Source organism: Lithobates pipiens, unplaced genomic scaffold (genome assembly GCF_037356315.1).
Source record: "Lithobates pipiens isolate NorthernLeopardFrog02 unplaced genomic scaffold, aLitPip1_a1.2 Scaffold_18, whole genome shotgun sequence".
NCBI classification, from domain to species: domain Eukaryota; kingdom Metazoa; phylum Chordata; class Amphibia; order Anura; family Ranidae; genus Lithobates; species Lithobates pipiens.
Window position 1 is genome coordinate 21375441 of NW_027507758.1, and position 18737 is coordinate 21394177.

The 18737-nt window shown below is 47.1% G+C and overlaps 1 protein-coding gene across 1 annotated transcript in view; it reads left to right on the forward strand.

Annotated features, from left to right (window-relative positions):
- The first annotated feature begins 1230 nt into the window (after positions 1-1230).
- The window catches only part of LOC143986997 (uncharacterized), a 130030-nt gene continuing 112523 nt past the window's right edge, over positions 1231-18737 (forward strand). Inside the window, exons 1-2 of the mRNA XM_077485434.1 lie at positions 1231-1577; positions 13333-13421. Coding sequence (XP_077341560.1) covers positions 1514-1577; positions 13333-13421 — 153 coding nt within the window. The 5' untranslated portion in view covers positions 1231-1513. The remainder of the gene's footprint in view (positions 1578-13332; positions 13422-18737) is intronic.

Consider the following 18737-nt stretch of genomic DNA (forward strand, 5'->3'; position numbering starts at 1 on the left):
ACATCGTCTCCTCCTGTATCATCGTCTCTTCCCATATCACACATCGTCTCCTCCTGTATCACACATCGTCTCCTCCTGTATTACACATTGTCTCCTCCTGTATCATCGTCTCCTCCTGTATTACATATCGTCTCCCCCTGTATCACACATCGTCTCCTCCTGTATCATCGTCTCCTCCCATATCACACATCGTCTCCCCCTGTATCACACATCGTCTCCTCCTGTATCACACATCGTCTCCTCCTGTATCACACATTGTCTCCTCCTGTATCACACATCGTCTCCTCCTGTATCACACATCGTCTCCTCCTGTATCATCGTCTCCTGCTGTATCACACATCGTCTCCCCCTGTATCACACATCGTCTCCCCCTGTATCACACATCGTCTCCCCCTGTATCACACATCATCTCCTCCTGTATCATCGTCTCCTCCTGTATCACACATCATCTCCCCCTGTATCACACATCGTCTCGTCCTGTATCATCGTCTCCTCCTGTATCACACATCATCTCCTCCTGTATCACACATCGTCTCGTCCTGTATCATCGTCTCCTCCTGTATCACACATTGTCTCCTCCTGTATCACACATCTTCTCCTCCTGTATCATCGTCTCCTCCTGTATTACACATCGTCTCCCCCTGTATCACACATCGTCTCCTCCTGTATCATCATCTCCCCCTGTATCACACATCGTCTCCTCCTGTATCATCGTCTCTTCCCATATGACACATCGTCTCCTCCTGTATCACACATCGTCTCCTCCTGTATTACACATTGTCTCCTCCTGTATCATCGTCTCCTCCTGTATTACACATCGTCTCCCCCTGTATCACACATCGTCTCCTCCTGTATCATCATCTCCCCCTGTATCACACATCGTCTCCTCCTGTATCACACATTGTCTCCTCCTGTATCACACATCGTCTCCTCCTGTATCATCGTCTCCTGCTGTATCACACATCGTCTCCCCCTGTATCACACATCATCTCCTCATCATCTCCCCCTGTATCACACATCGTCTCCTCCTGTATCATCGTCTCCTCCTGTATCATCGTCTCCTCCTGTATCACACATCATCTCCCCCTGCATCACACATTGTCTCCTCCTGTATCACACATCATCTCTCCTGTATGTATCAAGGATCATTCTCTCCTGTATCACACATGATTCTCATTCTATATCATACTTCATCCCATCATATATCACACATTACCCCATCCAGTATCAGACATCATCTTATTTGCTGTCAGTGTCACACATCAATTCCACCAGTTGAGGCATCTCTGTACACATGCCAGGACAGAGCGATTATATTGCTGAACTTCTCTCTGGCCAATTTTCAGGTCTGTATTAGTGTAGAGAAGTGTTATGAGCTGTAGTGTATACACAAGGCAGGGCTGACATTAGGACTGAATACTGTTCTGCCCCACCTAGCAGTGCCTATCAGTATCCAGTATTTGCAGTACACACACTCCAAGCATGATCCTCTGAACCTGCCGCTAACACTGAGATGCCTGGGCTGCCTCATGCACACTTCTCTCCAACCTTGCCACCCTGGGGAACCACTATGACAGGTAAGTCACTGCTCAGACTCCAGGTATACACTGAGGGTGGGGGGGAGATGGGGGTCCAAGAGGACCAGAACTGCTGCAAATTTATATTGTATTTTTACACTGAATATATCCAGATTTCATGCTACATGCATTATCACCTATATATCACATACTCAATATTAGTCACCAATTATAAATTGTACACCAAATACACACAGGTTCCATACCATATTCATTATTACCTACATATTATATATGGAACACCCAATATACACTGGTTTTATATACAGTATCTCACAAACGTGAGTACACGGTACGCCCCTCACATTTTTGTAAATATTTTATTATTTTATTATATCTATCTAATGTCTAAATCGCTGGAAACAAAAGTGAGTACACCCCTAAGTGAAAATGTCCAAATTGGGCTCAAAGTGTCAATATTTTGTGTGGCCGCCATTATTTTCCAGCACTGCCTTAACCCTCTTGGGCATGGAGGTCACCAGAGCTTCACAGGTTGCCACTGGAGTCCTCTTCCCCTCCTCCATGACAACATCACGTGGCTGGTGGATGTTGGAGACCTTGCGCTCCTCCACCTTCCATTTGAGGATGCAAGTGAATGCTCATTGATGCTAGTCTGACGCCCATACTAACGCCATACAAACGCTGTAGGAGCTTTTGTTAAGCGTTAGAAATGTAGTCAAAGGTGAACAAGCCTCAACTCTAGCAGCCCATACCCTTTGTCCAGAGGTGTCCTGCCTCCCGCTGTAGGAACTGGGAGAATGACAGTGGCAACAGTGATGAGTGTGGGCAGATTGGCTCCTAAATGGCTCTTAAATTGACTCAGTCTGGATCCGGACTGCAGTCCACCCTTTAGTGATACCTGATCTAGAAGGATACGTATAGATGGAGTCTAGAGACATACATCTAGAGGGATAAGTCTAGATGGAGTCTAGAGAGATAAGTCTAGATGGAGTCTAGAGAGATAAGTCTAGATGGAGTCTAGAGGGATAAGTCTAGATGGAGTCTAGAGGGATAAGTCTAGATGGAGTCTAGAGGAATACATCTAGATGGAGTCTACAGAGATACATCTAGATGGAGTCTAGAGGGATAAGTCTAGATGGAGTCTACAGAGATACATCTAGATGGAGTCTAGAGGGATAAGTCTAGATGGAGTCTAGAGAAATACATCTAGATGGAGTCTACAGAGATACATCTAGATGGAGTCTAGAGGAATAAGTCTAGATGCTGTCTATAGGGACAAGTTTAGATGGAGTCTAGAGAGATTAGTCTAAATGGAGTCTAGAGGAATAAGTCTAGATTAAGTAAAGAGGGATATGTCTAAAAGCGGTCTAGAGCAGCCTTTTTCAATCAGGGTGCCCAGGCACCCTGGGGTACCTTCAGGTTTCTTCAAGGATGCCTCACTCTGGGTGATTTACAGCAGGGGCGGTGATGGCTGTGGGCAGATCAGCTCCTCAACTGCAGTCCAGATTAAACATTGACTCTGTTTGGATCCAGACATCTGCCATTTTGTGATGCCTGCTCTAGAGGGGTAAGTTTAGTTGGAGTTTAGAAGGATAATTCTAGAGGTAGTCTAAAGGGATAAGTCTAGAGGGAGTATAGAGGGATATGTTTAGATGGAGTCTAGAGGGATAAGGCTATATGGCGTCTAGAATTATACATCTAGGTGGAGTCTTGAGGGATAAGTCTGATCAGGGGTAGGCAACCTAATTAACTAGCAAGGCCTAACTAAACAGTAATGAAAACATAGAAAAATATAATAAAACAAACGTCATTGTAAAATTATAAACTTACATTAGCTTAACAGTGGACAGTGTCAGTCGGTAGGGCAATGGATGGTGTCAGTAGGGCAGTGGATGGTATCAGTAGAGCAGTGGACGGTGTCAGTAGGACAGAGAACGGTGTCAGTAGGACAGAAGAAAGGGCCATAGGACAGTGGATGATGTCAGTAGGACAGTAGACGGTGTCAGTAGAGCAGAAGACAATGTCAGTTGAGCAGAGGACGGTGTCAGTAGAGCAGAGGACGGTGTCAGTAGAGCAGTGGATGGTGTCAATCAGTAGAGTAGTGGATGATGCCAGTAGGGCAGTGGACAGAGTCAGTAGGGCAGTGGACAGTGTCAGTCAGTAGCACAGTGGACGGTGTCAGTCAGTAGCACCATGGATGGTGTCAGTAGGGCAGTAGACTGTCAGTAGAACAGTGGACAGTGTCAGTAGAACAGTGGACAGTGTCAGTAGGTCAGAGGTTGGTGTCAGTAGGGCAGTGGACAGTGTCAGTAGGGCAGTGAATGGTGTCAGTACGGCAGAGGACAGTGTCAATAGGACAGTGGACGGTGTCAGTAGAGAAGTGGATGGTGTCAGCCAGTAGCGCAGTGGATGGTGTCAATATTGCAGAGGTTGGTGTCAGTAGGGCAGAGGTTTGTAGGGCAGAGGTTGGTTTCAGTAGGGCAGAGGTTGGTGTCAGTAGTTTTTTTATTTGAATGATGGAGAGAGAGAAGGAGAAGCAGGCATTCAGCTGCTGCAAAAGGAAAATACATCCAATCAGTTCCACTAAATGCTGCCTCCGCCGCCCCTCCTCTCCAGATTCTGGGGTCAGCATCCAGGCATGCAATCTACCTGTCACCTGCCCCTAATCGACAGGTAGATCAGGATTGATGACTTTCCAACCCCCAGTCTAGATAGAGTCTAGAGGGATAAGTCTAGATGGAATCTAAAGGGACACCATCTAGATGTAGTCCTCTAAACTCCATCTAGACCAGAGGTCTCAAACTGGCGGCCCGCCAGCTGTTGCAAAACTACAAGTCCCATGAGATATTGCAAGGCTGGCAGTTACAAGCATGACTCCCATAGGCAAAGGCATGATGGGACTTGTAGTTTCGCAACAGCTGGAGGGCCACCAGTTTGAGACCTCTGGTCTAGATGGAGTTTAGAGGACTACATCTAGATGGTGTCTAGAGGGAAGTCTAGATGGAGTCTTGAGGGATAAGTCTGATCAGAGGTAGGCAACCTAATTAACTAGCAAGGCCTAACTCGTGAAAATATAGAAAAATATAATAAAACAAATGTCATTGTAAAAATATAAACTTACATTACATTAACAGTAGACAGTGTCAGAAGGTAGGGCAATGGATGGTGTGAGTAGAGGGATGGTGTGAGTAGAGCAGTGGACGGTGTCAGTAGGACAGAGAATGGTGTCAGTAGGATGGGACGGGGCCACAGGACAGTGGATGATGTCAGCAGGACAGTAGATGTTGTCAGTAGAGCAGTGGATTGTGTCAGTAGAGCAGTAGACGGTGTCAGTAGAGCAGCGGACGGTGCCAGTAGAGCAGCGGACGGTGTCAGTAAAACATTAGACGTGTCAGTAGGGCAGTGGATTGTGTCAATCAGTAGAGCAGTGGATGGTGCCAGTAGGGCAGTGGACAGTGTCAGTGGAGAGGTGGATGGTGTCAGTAGGGCAGTGGATGTTGTCAGTCAGTAGCACAGTGGATGGTGTCAGTAAAGCAGTAAACTGTGTCAGTAGAACAGTGGACAGTGTCAGTAGGTCAGAGGACGGTGTCAGTAGAGCAGTGGATGGTGTCAATCAGTAGAGCAGTGGATGGTGCCAGTAGGGCAGTGGATGGTGTCAGTAGGGCAGTGGACGGTATCAGTCAGTAGCACAGTGGATGGTGTCAGTGGGGCAGTGGACGGTGTCGGTAGGGCAGTGGATGGTGTCAGTAGGGCAGTGGACGGTGTCAGTCAGTAGCACCGTGGATAGTGTCAGTAGGGCAGTAGACTGTCAGTAGAACAGTGGGCAGTGTCGGTAGGGCAGTGGACGGTGTCAGTAGGGCAGTGGACAGTGTCAGTAGGGCAGTGGATGGTGTCAGTAGGGCAGTGAATGGTGTCAGTACGGCAGAGGACAGTGTCAATAGGACAGTGGACGGTGTCAGTAGAGAAGTGGTTGGTGTCAGTCAGTAGCACAGTGGATGGTGTCAGTAGAGCAGAGGTTGGTGTCAGTAGAGCAGAGGTTGGTTTCAGTAGGGCAGAGGTTGGTTTCAGTAGGGCAGAGGTTGGTGTCAGTATTTTTTTTATTTGAATGATGGAGAGAGAGAAGGAAAAGCAGGCATTCAGCTGCTGCAAAAGGAAAATACAGCCAATCAGTTCCACTAAATGCTGCCTCCGCCGCCCCTCCTCTTCAGATTCTGGGGTCGGCATCCAGGGATGTGGTCTACCTGTCACCTGCCCCTAATCGACAGGTAGATCAGGATCAATGAGTTCCTAACCCCCAGTCTAGATGGAGTCTAGAAGGATACGTTTAGATGGAGTCTAGAGGACTACATCCAGATTGAATATAGAGACATACATCCAGATAGAGTCTAGAGGGGCAAGTTTAGATACAGTCTAGAGGGAGAAGTCTAGATGGTGTCTAAAGGGATAAGCTTAGATAAAGCCTGGAGGGTAAAGTCTAGATGGATCTAGAGAGATACATCTAGATGGAGTCTAGAGGGAGTCAAAAGGGATAAATCTAGAGGGATAAGTTTAGATGGAGTCTAGAGGGATGAGTCTAGATCAAGGGTCTCAAACTGGCGGCCCGCCAGCTGTTGCAAAACTACAAGTCCCATGAGATATTGCAATAGGCGGAGGCATGATGGGACTTGTAGTTTCGCAACAGCTGGAGGGCCACCAGTTTGAGACCTCTGGTCTAGATGGAGTTTAGAGGACTACATCTAGATGGTGTCTAGAGGGAAGTCTATATGGAGTCTTGAGGGATAAGTCTGATCAGAAGTAGGCAACCTAATTAACTAGCAAGGCCTAACTAAACAGTAATGAAAATATAGAAAAATATAATAAAACAAACGTCATTGTAAAAAATATAAACTTACATTACATTAACAGTGGACAGTGTCAGACAGTAGGGCAATGGATGGTGTGAGTAGAGCAGTGGACGGTGTCAGTAGGACAGAGAATGGTGTCAGTAGGACGGGACGGGGCCATAGGACAGTGGATGATGTCAGCAGGACAGTATATGGTGTCAGTAGAGCAGTGGATTGTGTCAGTAGAGGAGTGGATGGGGTCAGTAGAGCAGCAGACAGTGTCAGTAAAACATTAGACGGTGTCAGTAGGGCAGTGGATTGTGTCAATCAGTAGAGCAGTGGATGGTGCCAGTAGGGCAGTGGATGTTGTCAGTCAGTAGCACAGTGGATGGTGTCAGTAGGGCAGTAGACTGTGTCAGTAGAACAGTGAACAGTGTCAGTAGGTCAGAGGTTGGTGTCAGTAGGGCAGTAGACGGAGTCAGTAGGGCAGTAGATGGTGTCAGTAGGGCAGTGGATGGTGACAGTAGGACAGTAGACTGTGTCAGTAGGGCAGTAGACTGTGTCAGTAGGTCAGAGGTTGGTGTCAGTAGGGCAGTGGATGGTGTCAGTACAGCAGAGAACAGTGTAAATAGGGCAGTGGATGGTGTCAGTCAGTACAGCAGTAGACGGTGTCAATAGAGTTGCGGACAATGTCAGTAGGGCAGAGGTTGGTGTCAGTAGTTTTTATATTTGAATGATGGAGGGAGAGGAGGAGAAGCAGGCATTCAGCTGTAGCAAAAGGAAAATACAGCCAATCGGTTCCACTAAATGCTGCCTCTGCTGCTCCTCCTCTCCAGGTTCTGGGGTCGGCAACCCAGGGATGCCATCTACCTGTCACCTCCCCGTGATCGACAGGTAGATCAGGATTGATGGGTTCCCAATCCCCAGTCTAGATGGAGTCTAGAGGGATAGGTCTAGATCGAGTCTAGAGGATTACATCCAGATTGAATATAGAGGGATACAACCAGATAGAGTCTAGAGCAGGGATATGCAATTAGTGGACCTCCAGCTGTTGCAGAACTACAATTCCCATGAGGCATTGCAAGACTCTGACAGCCACAAGTATGACACCCAGAGGCAGAGGCATGATGGCACTTGTAGTTTTGCAACAGCTGGAGGTCCGCTAATTGCATAACCCTGGTCTAGAGGGACAAGTTTTGATGCAGTCCAGAGGGAAAAGTCTAGATGGTGTCTAAAGGGATAAGTCTAAATAAAGTCCAGAGGGATAGGTCTAGATAAAGTCCACAGGATCTAGAGAGATACATCTGGATGGAGTCTAGAGGGAGTCAAAAGGGATAAGTCTAGAGCAGCCATTCTCAACCAGGGTTCCATGGAGCCCTGGGGTTCCTTCAGAGGTTGCTAGGGGTTCCTTGAGCTGTAGCTGAGGAAGCACCTATTTGATGGCGCCTACTGAATTCAAGTTTCAGCACCACTTAGCAAAGCCAGCAGCATGACACCAAATATCTTTTTAGCTGTCTTTAATGGTGGTATTCTAAACACCACATTAGGGGGGACATTCTTCCTATGACCACTAATATAAGGAGCATTGTTCTTATTGAGCCCCGATGATTTGGTTTTAGTAAGGGTTCCTCGAGACATGAAAATTATTTTTGGGGTTCCTCTAGGGTGAAAAGGTTGAGAAAGCCTGGTCTAGAGGGATAAGTTTAGATGGAGTCTAGAGGAATAAATCTAGATGCAGTCTGGAGCAGCCTATCTCAACCATGGCACCCAGGCACCCTGGGGTACCTTCAGATTTCCTCAGGGGTACCTTGGAAAAATGCCTAAATATTGCCCAGAACATGTTATACAAGCCTGCCTTTTACTTACACAAAGCCACAGGTTTTCATTGTGCACCATTATAATGTTCCAGCCGCCGGCCTCCTAACAACCTCGGCATCAGTTTATAAGGAGGATGTTGGCTGCAGGAGTCGGCTAATTTAAGGCAATGGGTGTCTGGCGGCTCCCACCATTCGCATGTAATCATGTAATGAGATTAACCAAAATACTTTTTTGTTATACATATTTCTATGTTATTGGTTTATTTAAATTCCCATTTTTCTTTGTAATGTTTCTAAGGTGCGCTGTGCGTCCGGAGAACATTCCCTAGGAGGGCGCGCTATCTGATAATCTGTATTATCTCCGGCGCGGTGGCCTGCCCGCACTTGTCTGACCTATTCATTGTCGGTTATTGATAGCTATGCTTTCCCCAGCAGGGCAAACAGGAAAATATCTCCATGTCACATGCAGTAATAATGATGATTTGGGATTTATTGTTTCCGTGTAACTCGCAGTAATAACAATGACTTGGGATTTATTGTCTGCTCTGCTGAGCCGGAAATGGGTGCACAAAGATCTATTCACAAATAAACAGAATTTTTTTTTTTTTTTTTTACACCTCCATTCAGACCGAGCTCCAAGATTTCTTAGTACTCAAAGACCCAAACACAGAAAAATGACCTGTTCAAGTCCTCTGACCTCTCGAAATATGGAGCAACAGGATCGTTTTCAGAAAAGCTCCACCTTTTATCGTTAAAAAAGCCGTCGGTGACTTTGCCTAGGTTGAGATGATGCCATCAATCTGCTGCAGGCAGGAGGAAGCATTGTCTCAGTCTCCTCTCCCTAATGGGGTGGTAGATTATTTTTATTAGGTTTATCAGATTTAAAGGGATTGTAAAGTGAATTTTTTTTTTAAATAACAAACATGTTATACTTACCTCCACTGTGCAGCTCGTTTTGCACAGAGTGGCCCCGAACCTGCTCTTCTGGGGTCCCTCGGCGGCTGTCTCGGCTTTCTCCTGCAGGTGCTTCTCACGTTCATGCGAGCTCCCTCGCATGGTGAGAAGCATCTGCGGGTGCGCTCCCGTGATACAGCCGGCGGCTATAGCCGCTCGCTGTATCACACGGCCCCGCCCCCCGGCGCTCCGCGTCAGTGCATGTGATTGACAGCAGCGCTAGCCAATGGCTGCGCTGCTTTCCATCCATCCACTCCAGCCAATCAGCGGCCAGGCTGAACGGTGGAAAGGACATCGGAGGCGAGCGCGGGACTTTCGAGGGGTGAGGTAAGTAAAACGGGGGGGGGCTGGGGGCGCCGGGACTGTCAGATGTTTTTTTACCTTAATGCATAGAATGCATTAAGGTGAAAAAACATTTACCTTTACAACCCCTTTAAAGTGGAAGTTCAACATGGAATTACTATATGAACAATAAACAGCCATATAATTATGTACTATGACAAATGCATAGCACTATGTTTGAATTCTGTCTACGCACTTATGCCTCGTACACACGGTTGGATTTTCCAATGTTCGATGGGAGCTTTTTGTCAGAAATTCAGACCATGTGTAGGCTCCATCGGACATTTTCCATCGCAATTTCCGACACACAAAATTTGAGGTCTGGTTCTCAAATTTTCCGACAACAAAATCTGTAAATTCCCATCTTGTGTACACAATTCTGATGCACAAAGTGCCACGCATGCGCGGAATCAAGCAGAAGAGCTGCACCAGCTATTGAACTTAATTTTTCCCGGCTCGTCGTACGTCACCGCGTTCTTGACGTTCGCAATTTCCGACCAACTTTGTGTGACCGTGTGTATGCAAGACAGGTTTGAGCCAACATCCATCGGAAAAAATCCATGGATTTTGTTGTCGGAATGTCTGATCAATGTCCGACCGTGTGTATGGGGCATAATAGTCCAGAAATCAGCATAGGAAAATAATGTCCATTTGGCAGTGACACCAGGCAGCTCATGATGTCGCTCAGCCTCGCTTGTGTCTTTGGCAGTATTAGGGCACAGAGGAAGCATATCCAAGCCAGGCTTTGCAATTACAAGACAGAGATAGCAGAGCGACACCATGAGTTGCATGGTGTCACTGGTAAATGGCTGGCGCTTCTGATTGCTGGACAACTGTATACAGAAGTCAAGCACGGCGCTATGCGTTTTATATTGATACATGTGTTATATGACTGTTTAATATTCAAAGGGTAATTATAGGATGAACTTCCACATTTTATAGTCTGACTGACATCATTTTTAACCAGCAGGGTCAGGTTCAGTGTAAAAACATTTTTTTAAGGTGGGTTTGGATTATGATCCCTAAATTTGTGATTTTTGTTAGCCTACTGAACAGGGTGCCTGATAGGGAGATTTTGGGCTGCGTTGGTCCATTGGGAAAGATAATAGAGTTTCCCAGGATAACTTTTAGCCCTTGTACACACGGTCGGACATTCTGCCAACCAAATCCGTTGGATTTTGTCCGTCGGATTTTGTCCGAAACTGTTGCATACACACGGTTGGACCAAGTTGTCAGAAAATCCGATCGTTCAGAACGTGATGACGTTATTTCGTTACGATGGGACTACATTCAGGCTAGTAGCCAATAGCTTTGATGTAGGAATTTGATCTGAGCATGCGTGGCACTTTGTCCGATTGGAATTCTCTACACATGATCGGAGTATGTCCGATCGGACCAGTTTGTCGGAAAATATTTCCAACAAGTTGGAAAATTGGGTCCGACGGATATTCCGACGGAAACAGTCCGATGCCTACCACACACAGTCGGATTATCCGACAAAACGGTCCGATAGGACACATTCCGTCGGAATCTCCGACCGTGTGTACAAGGGCTAAGACCAGAGAAATTACTACATTTGTCAATTCTCAACAATTCAGTAAGTGACTGCCTCTTCCCATCCAGCCCTACAGGCCATTTCATGTGGTCCTCACACCCTTCTGCAGTTGATGGTGGGGGCTCTTGACATCTGATGTAAGGGCGGGGGAGGTGCTCTGGACAGCTAGTCTTATGGACACAACTATCCCTTTGAGGGCAACCATAATGTTAATGCAGCCTGTGATGAAATTGAGTTTGACAAGTCCTTTACTCTAGTCTATCCTGGGTGAGCCCTTTGAGCGATGAGGATTCTTATTCGATTTACAAACGGTTCTCCTGCCAATGCAAATAATTTGCTGATATGAGGCAATCTTGTAGGCATGGCCAAGAAAATAGAAAATAGTCCTTGCTCCCTGAGGGAGCATAAAAGTAGTCAGTCCACCAAAACATGAACACGAACTTGACGCAACACTTCTCCCCAGGTTCCTACTTGGCTGAGCCAAGTCAGGGTTTTGGGATAGGCCAGCCTTATATCAGAGATAAGTCCAGCTGGTTTTCAAGTAACTAGTAGATAGCAAAGTTGGTTTACTGGGAAACGTCAAGGGTTACTTCTTTTTGCATATGGCATTTGCCAGTACTTTCCCTCTGGGCGGATATCTTTAGTTTTATCCCCTTTTAAGTCCTTCTCAGGCATCAGGATTCCTAAGCATTTCCCCAACAGGGGAAATGCCAACTGATTGCAATATCACTTTATCTCTAAAGAGGGCCCCACCAAGACCCGCAGGAACCAGCAACGCCACTATCTCTTCTCTTTACTAAACTTCCCACCAGACTGACTCACTCTCCAACACAACCCACTATATCAGTAATGGTGAACCTTGGCACCCCAGATGTTTTGGAACTACATTTCCCATGATGCTCATGCACTCTGCAGTGTAGTCGAGCATCATGGGAAATGTAGTTCCAAAACATCTGGGGTGCCAAGGTTTGTCATCACTGCACTATATAGTAGCCAAACTAGGAACTAGTTGTTTGCCTTGTACACCATTGAAGCTGGAGAAGAGTTGATGATGTTTATAAGCACCCTTACCGCTTGGTCGGTGTAGAGCAGACATTCTTAACCTGGGTTCTGTGGTGCCTTAGCCCTTGTACACACGGTCGGAGATTCCGACGGAATGTGTCCAATCAGACCGTTTTGTTGGATATTCCGACTGTGTGTGGTCTACATCGGACTGTTTCCATCAGAGTATCCGACGGACCAAGTTTTCCAACTTGTTGGTAAAATTTTCTGACAAAATGCTCCGATCGGACATACTCCGATCATGTGTAGAGAATTCCGATCGGACAAAGTGCCACGCATGCTCAGATCAAATTCCTACACCAAAGCTATTGGCTACTAGCGTGAACGTAGTCCCGTCGTAACGAAATAACATCATCACGTCGGATTTTCCGACAACTTTGTCCGACCATGTGTATGCAACAGTTTTGGACAAAATCCGTCGGACAAAATCCGACGGATTTGGTTGTCGGAATCTCCGACCGTATGTACAAGGGCTTAGGGTTCCCCCAGATGTTGCTAGGGATTTCTGAGTTGTAGCTAATTTACCTCCAATTTTATGGTCAATGCCACTTGGCAGAGCCAGCGTCATGAACACAATTAACTTTTTAGTCTGTTTAGCCTGTAAGAGGATGACAGAAAACAAGATGGATAGATAGCATCATCGAAAACAATGAACATAAAGTTAAGCAAGCTCGGGGAGGCAGTGGGGGACAGAAAAGCTTGGCGCACTATGGTCCATGAGGTCACAAAGAGTAAGACATGACTAAACGACTGAACAACAACAAGGGTGGCATTCTGACCACCAATGTAAGGGTCATTTTTTTCTACTAACCAGCAATGAATTGGTTCTTGGCAGGGTTCTCTGTGACCTGAAAATAATTTCAAGGGTTCCTCTAGGTGAAAAAAATTGAGAAAAGCTGGTGTAGACTATTAATAACTCCATTCTGTTCAGTACTACCTATAAATATTCACATTCTACAGAATCGAAGACCTGGTGGATGTCCAGTGACCACACAAGGCTAGATTTCCATCCTGCTCCTTTGAATTGTCTTGCCACTCTGTGGTGTAAAGGCCAATCTAAGCAAACTGTATAATTTATATCTAGTTAGCGAGGTCCCTGCACTACATTACACCCACTCCATCATTGTTGCTCATCAGCATTGATCAGATCTAAGAAAAATCCAGCTGATGTATGGCCAGATTTATCCAATGTGTATATGTATTCACTGACCTGACATGCTTCACTCTCTGTTTTTTACCAGCTTCAGAGATCCTTTCGGGAGATCTAGAAGAAACTCTTGTCTATGAAGATCTTTTCTTGGAGTATTTCAACGTCTTTCTTGCCCTACCTGTGAGTGTCAACATTTACCTGGGGATGGTCAGACAAATTTAGGTTATCTTTAGAGACTTAAAGGACCTTTTAAGGTTTACATAACCCCCTCTCCCTTTTTTATTGTGTCTGTACTGTAGGGCCCGGCTCTACCTCCAAAAAGTTCTGGCCATATCCCTTTCCTGGTGTATAGGCACACTGTGGCCCAGGGGCGGACCCAGAGTCTAGTCTCGGGAGGGGCACTGCTGGAAAATATTTTTTTTGGGGGGCAATTTATCGGAGAAATGGCTGATATTGGTGCTTCAATCATCACGGCACCATGCTTGTTATGGTGTCACCTGCCACACATTGTCACTTGCCACATAGCCTGCCACACGTTGTGGATTGTCACTTGCCACGTAGCCTGCCACACGTTGTTGGTTGTCACTTGCCACGTAGCCTGCCACACATTGTGGATTGTCACTTGCCATGTAGCCTGCCACACGTTGCGGATTGTCACTTGCCACGTAGCCTGCCACACGTTGCGGATTGTCACTTGCCACGTAGCCTGCCACACGTTGTTGGTTGTCACTTGCCACGTAGCCTGCCACACATTGCGGATTGTCACTTGCCATGTAGCCTGCCACACGTTGTGGATTGTCACTTGCCACGTAGCCTGCCATACATTGCGGATTGTCACTTGCCATGTCGCCTGCCACACGTTGCGGATTGTCACTTGCCACGTAGCCTGCCACACATTGCGGATTGTCACTTGCCATGTCGCCTGCCACACGTTGCGGATTGTTCCCAGATTGAAATTAGGCAGCAGAAAGATAATGTAATCTCTCTGCTGCCCACTGCTTCCCGCATAGTGAGGGCAGACCTGCAGAGATGCAGGGCAGTGAGAGATGATGTCATCTCCCTGCTCCCCTGCTCAAACACTGAGCCGCCCAGCTGCCCCCCTCACCCGCCCGCACTGTCACCCGCTGAGCCGCCCGCCCAGAACGACACCCGCGGAACCGCCCGCGAGCTATAACCTGCGGAGCCGCCCGCCCGGAACGACACCCATGGAACCACCCACTGGCTGTCACCCGCAGAGCCACCCGCCCCAAACGACACCCGCGGAACTGCCCGCAGGCTGTCACCCACGGAGCTGCCTGCCCCATTACTTGCGGAGCCACACGCATTCTCGGAGGGGGCAATTGCCCTGTTGCCCCCCCCCCCCCGCCAGATCCACCCCTGCTGTGCCCCCCCCTCACTCCTATGTCTGGTCCATAGCCATGGCAGGCCCTCAGTATGTGGATCATCCGTTGAACTGAGCATTGCTTTCACATTCACTTGCACGAGGAAAAGGTCCCAGATATTTTTATTGCAAAGGCCATGGCAAGTTGCACAATGAAGAAGTTGGGACAAGGGAAAGAGGAAAGTATTTGCATTCTCAGGGGTTTTACTTAAAGTGAAGTTGTCCTTTAAGTTGTTTGACCATTGCTCAACTGGGCCTGGATTGGGCAACTTCTAATGTCTGTGGCAACAGAAGACACCCCCTCCCCATCCCCCGGCCAACTGATATCAGGGGAGTGATCGGTTATTAAAAGTACTTGTCTGATTTTCCCTGGAGGTGACTGGTGGTGCTGGGTAGCCCAAACCTAAATGTGTACGGGTGAATGTCTCTACATGCCATAATGACTTCCTGCAATGGTCAGCACTCATTATTGCATATTTATTACAAGCAATGTGTAAATATGTTGCACGATTGTGTTCACATGTTTGGCAAGCCACCCTGCGGATACGACCCCGCACACAATTGCCATCCTGACATCACATTGTACTTAAGCTGGTCATAGATGGATCGAAATTCAGCAACTGGATGAATTTGGACTCATTTTGATTTATCTATGGCTGTTCCCGCTGAACTGAGAAATCGATCTAACAATTGACTTCTGTCGAACAAGAATGATGGAAAACATTTGTTGATCAGCCTGTTGGGAAGCTGGGACCACTTTCCAATGTTTTGTACTGTTTACAGCAAAAGTGAGTACACCCCTCACATTTTTGTAAATATTTTCTTCTATCTTTTCATGTGACAACACTGAAGAAATGACACTTTGTTACAATGTAAAGTAGTGAGTGTACAGCTTGTATAACAGTGTAAATTTGCTGTCCCCTCAAAATAACTCAACACACAGCCATTAATGTCTGAACTGCTTGCAACAAAAGTGAGTACACCCCTAAGTGAAAATGTCCAAATTGGGCCCAATTAGCCATTTTCCCTCCCCAGTGTCATGTGACTCGATAGTGTTACAAGGTCTCAGGTGTGAATGGGGAGCAGGTGTGTTAAATTTGATGTTATCGCTCTCACTCTCTCATACTGGTCACTGGAAGTTCAACATGGCACCTCATGGCAAAGAACTCTCTGAGGATCTGAAAAAAAAATTGTTACTCTAGATAAAGATTGCCTAGGCTATAAGAAGATTGCCAAGACCCTGAAACTAAGCTGCAGCACGGTGGCCAAGACCATGCAGCGGTTTAACAGGACAGGTTCCACTCAGAACAGGCCTCGCCATGGACGACCGAAGAAGTTAAGTGCACATGCCCAGTGTCATATTCAAAGGTTGTCTTTGAGAAATAGACCTATGAGTACTGCCAGCATTGCTGTAGAGGTTGAAGAGGTGGGGGGGTCAGCCTGTCAGTGATCAGACCATACGCCGCACACTGCATCAAATTGGTCTGCATGGCTGTCATCCCAGAAGGAAGCCTCTTCTAAAGATGATGCACAAGAAAGCACGCAAACAGTTTTTCTGAAGACAAGCAGACTAAGGACATGGATTACTTGGACCATGTCCTGTGGTCTGATGAGACCAAGATAGACTTATTTGGTTCAGATGGTGACAAGCGTGTGTGGTGGCAACCAGGTGAGGAGGACAAGGACAAGTGTGTCTTGCCTACAGTCAAGCATGGTGGTGGGAGTGTCATGGTCTGGGGCTGCATGAGTGCTGCCGGCACTGAGGAGCTCCAGATCATTGAGGGAACCATGAATGCCAACATGTACTGTGACATACTGAAGCAGAGCATGATCCCCTCCCTTCAGAGACTGGGCCACAGGGCAGTATTTCAACACAAAAAGACCCCAAACACACCTCCAAGACAACCACTGCCTTGCTAAAGAAGCTGAGGATGAAGGTGATGGACTGGTCAAGCATGTCTCCAAACCTAAACCATATTAAGCATCTGTGGGGCATCCTCAAACAGAAGGTGGAGGAGCGCAAGGTCTCTAACATCCACCAGCTCTGTGATGTCATCATGGAGGAGTGGAGAGCAAATTTATACTGTACAAGCTGTACACTCACTACTTTACATTGTAGCAAAGTGTCATTTCTTCAGTGTTGTCACATGAAAAGATATAATAAAATATTTACAAAAATGTGAGGGGTGTACTTACTTTTGTGAGATACTGTACCCAGGGACCCAAATATGGAAGGATACCTTCCAAATTTGGGTTCCCCATGTTCATGGGGGAGCCACCACACATACTTTAAGAGGCCCCAAAGTTCCAGGCCAGGTCCCTAGGAGGGTTCTGTTCCACAGTGGGCTCTAAGTAGGTTCCTGGGACCCATCCGCCTGGCAGGGTGCGTCACATGCTAGACCACTCTGCCTACGGAACTTCCATCACCGTCCACCACCGATCCCTCTCTCTAACTGGCTGCTCTTCCTTCCAGTTCCTATTTTGTTCTCTTCACCAACCTGGGGGTTAGTCTGAAGGTTTATACTTTGTTCCCCAAATCACATTCACTGTAGAAGCACATTCTCTCTTCACATAAACCAGACCCGATAATGCAACGTAACCAGAACTTCTTTTACTGAAGTAAATCACTTATACATAAAGTTCTTAGAAACATGATATAGTGCAACATCCATAACAAACATGGTATCCTCCATTTCCTCATTTCAAAGTGCTGTGGCTTTGGTGTACATACCTTTTTGTTGTGTTGGTTTCCTGTAAGGTGGTTATTAAAGGCTCAGTCTATTCGCTCGTAACAGGGTCCCACTAAGACCCCTTTCACACTGATAGTGCTGACTGATAGGGTCTGCCCCTCAGTTTTTCAGGCGTACGCAATCGGACCCTCCAGTCTCCTCTATAGAGCGGTGGGTGTCAACAGATATGTGTCTGTTGACACCCACCAGCATTCGATCCGATCCTGTTGTCTAAAAACAGACAGATGGGGATCCGTTCCCCATCCGTCTGGCAGATCAGATGGCAGTCGGGTGTAAACGGGCACGCGATCAGTTTACATCCCACCGCCCATAAAGGACAGTGGGCTGTGTCTGCTCTGCATGAGCGGAGCAGACACGGACCAGCCATCGGCCTGCTCAGTGGGGATCAGAGGACAGATTTCCCTGCTGAGCAGGTGGAATCCAATGTAGCCCACCCCGTGTGTAAGGAGCCTAAGGGGTCGCCCCATTCTTGGTATAGCAACTACATCCCAAGTATATGGTCTCATTCTCGACTTCCCAGAGAACCACAAGTCCCACCTCCCTCTGCATATATCCTCCCCAGAAGGGAAGTGATATATGCAAGGGCACCATTAACCCCTGAGCAGCAAAACATTAACCCTTGAGTGAGCATCACAATTGACATTTTGCCCCCCAGCCTACAAGTGGCTGCAGCCACTGATCAGTGAACTCTGACATTGTCAGTATACAATGGCACACATTCACCTCGCTTGTGTGGATTAGAGCTGGGTTCACATCTCTGCGAATTGGATGTGGTTTTCTCCGCATCCAATTCGCATGACATGGCCGCGTGACTGTCTCTCAATGTAAACCGGGGGGTTTCTGTGCATGTTTGGGTCCAGTTCAGGTGTTAATTCAGCCAATAATTCGGACCTGAACCGTTGAACAGACACACACCAGACCCCAGGAACGAACTCACAGCCGCACATATGTGAACCCGGCCCAAAACTATGAATCTCTAGGCAGCCTTATGCCGCGTACACACGACCGGACTTTTCGAGGGAATAGGTCCGACGGATTTTCGGCGGAGTTCTGACGGAGTTCTGACAGAGTTCTGACGGACTTTCCGAACGAACGGACTTGGCCACACACAATCACACCAAAGTCCGATGGATTGGAACGTGATGACGTACGACCGGACTAGAATAAGGAAGTTCATAGCCAGTAGCCAATAGCTGCCCTCGCGTTGGTTTTTGTCCGTCGGACTAGCACACACACGAGCGGATTTCTCAGTAGGAACTGGGTCCAGCGGAGTTCCGGTGGAAAAATTTGAAACATGTTCCATTTCTAAAGTCTGACGGATTTTTGCAAATCAAAAGTCCGCTGCAGCCCACACACGATTGAATG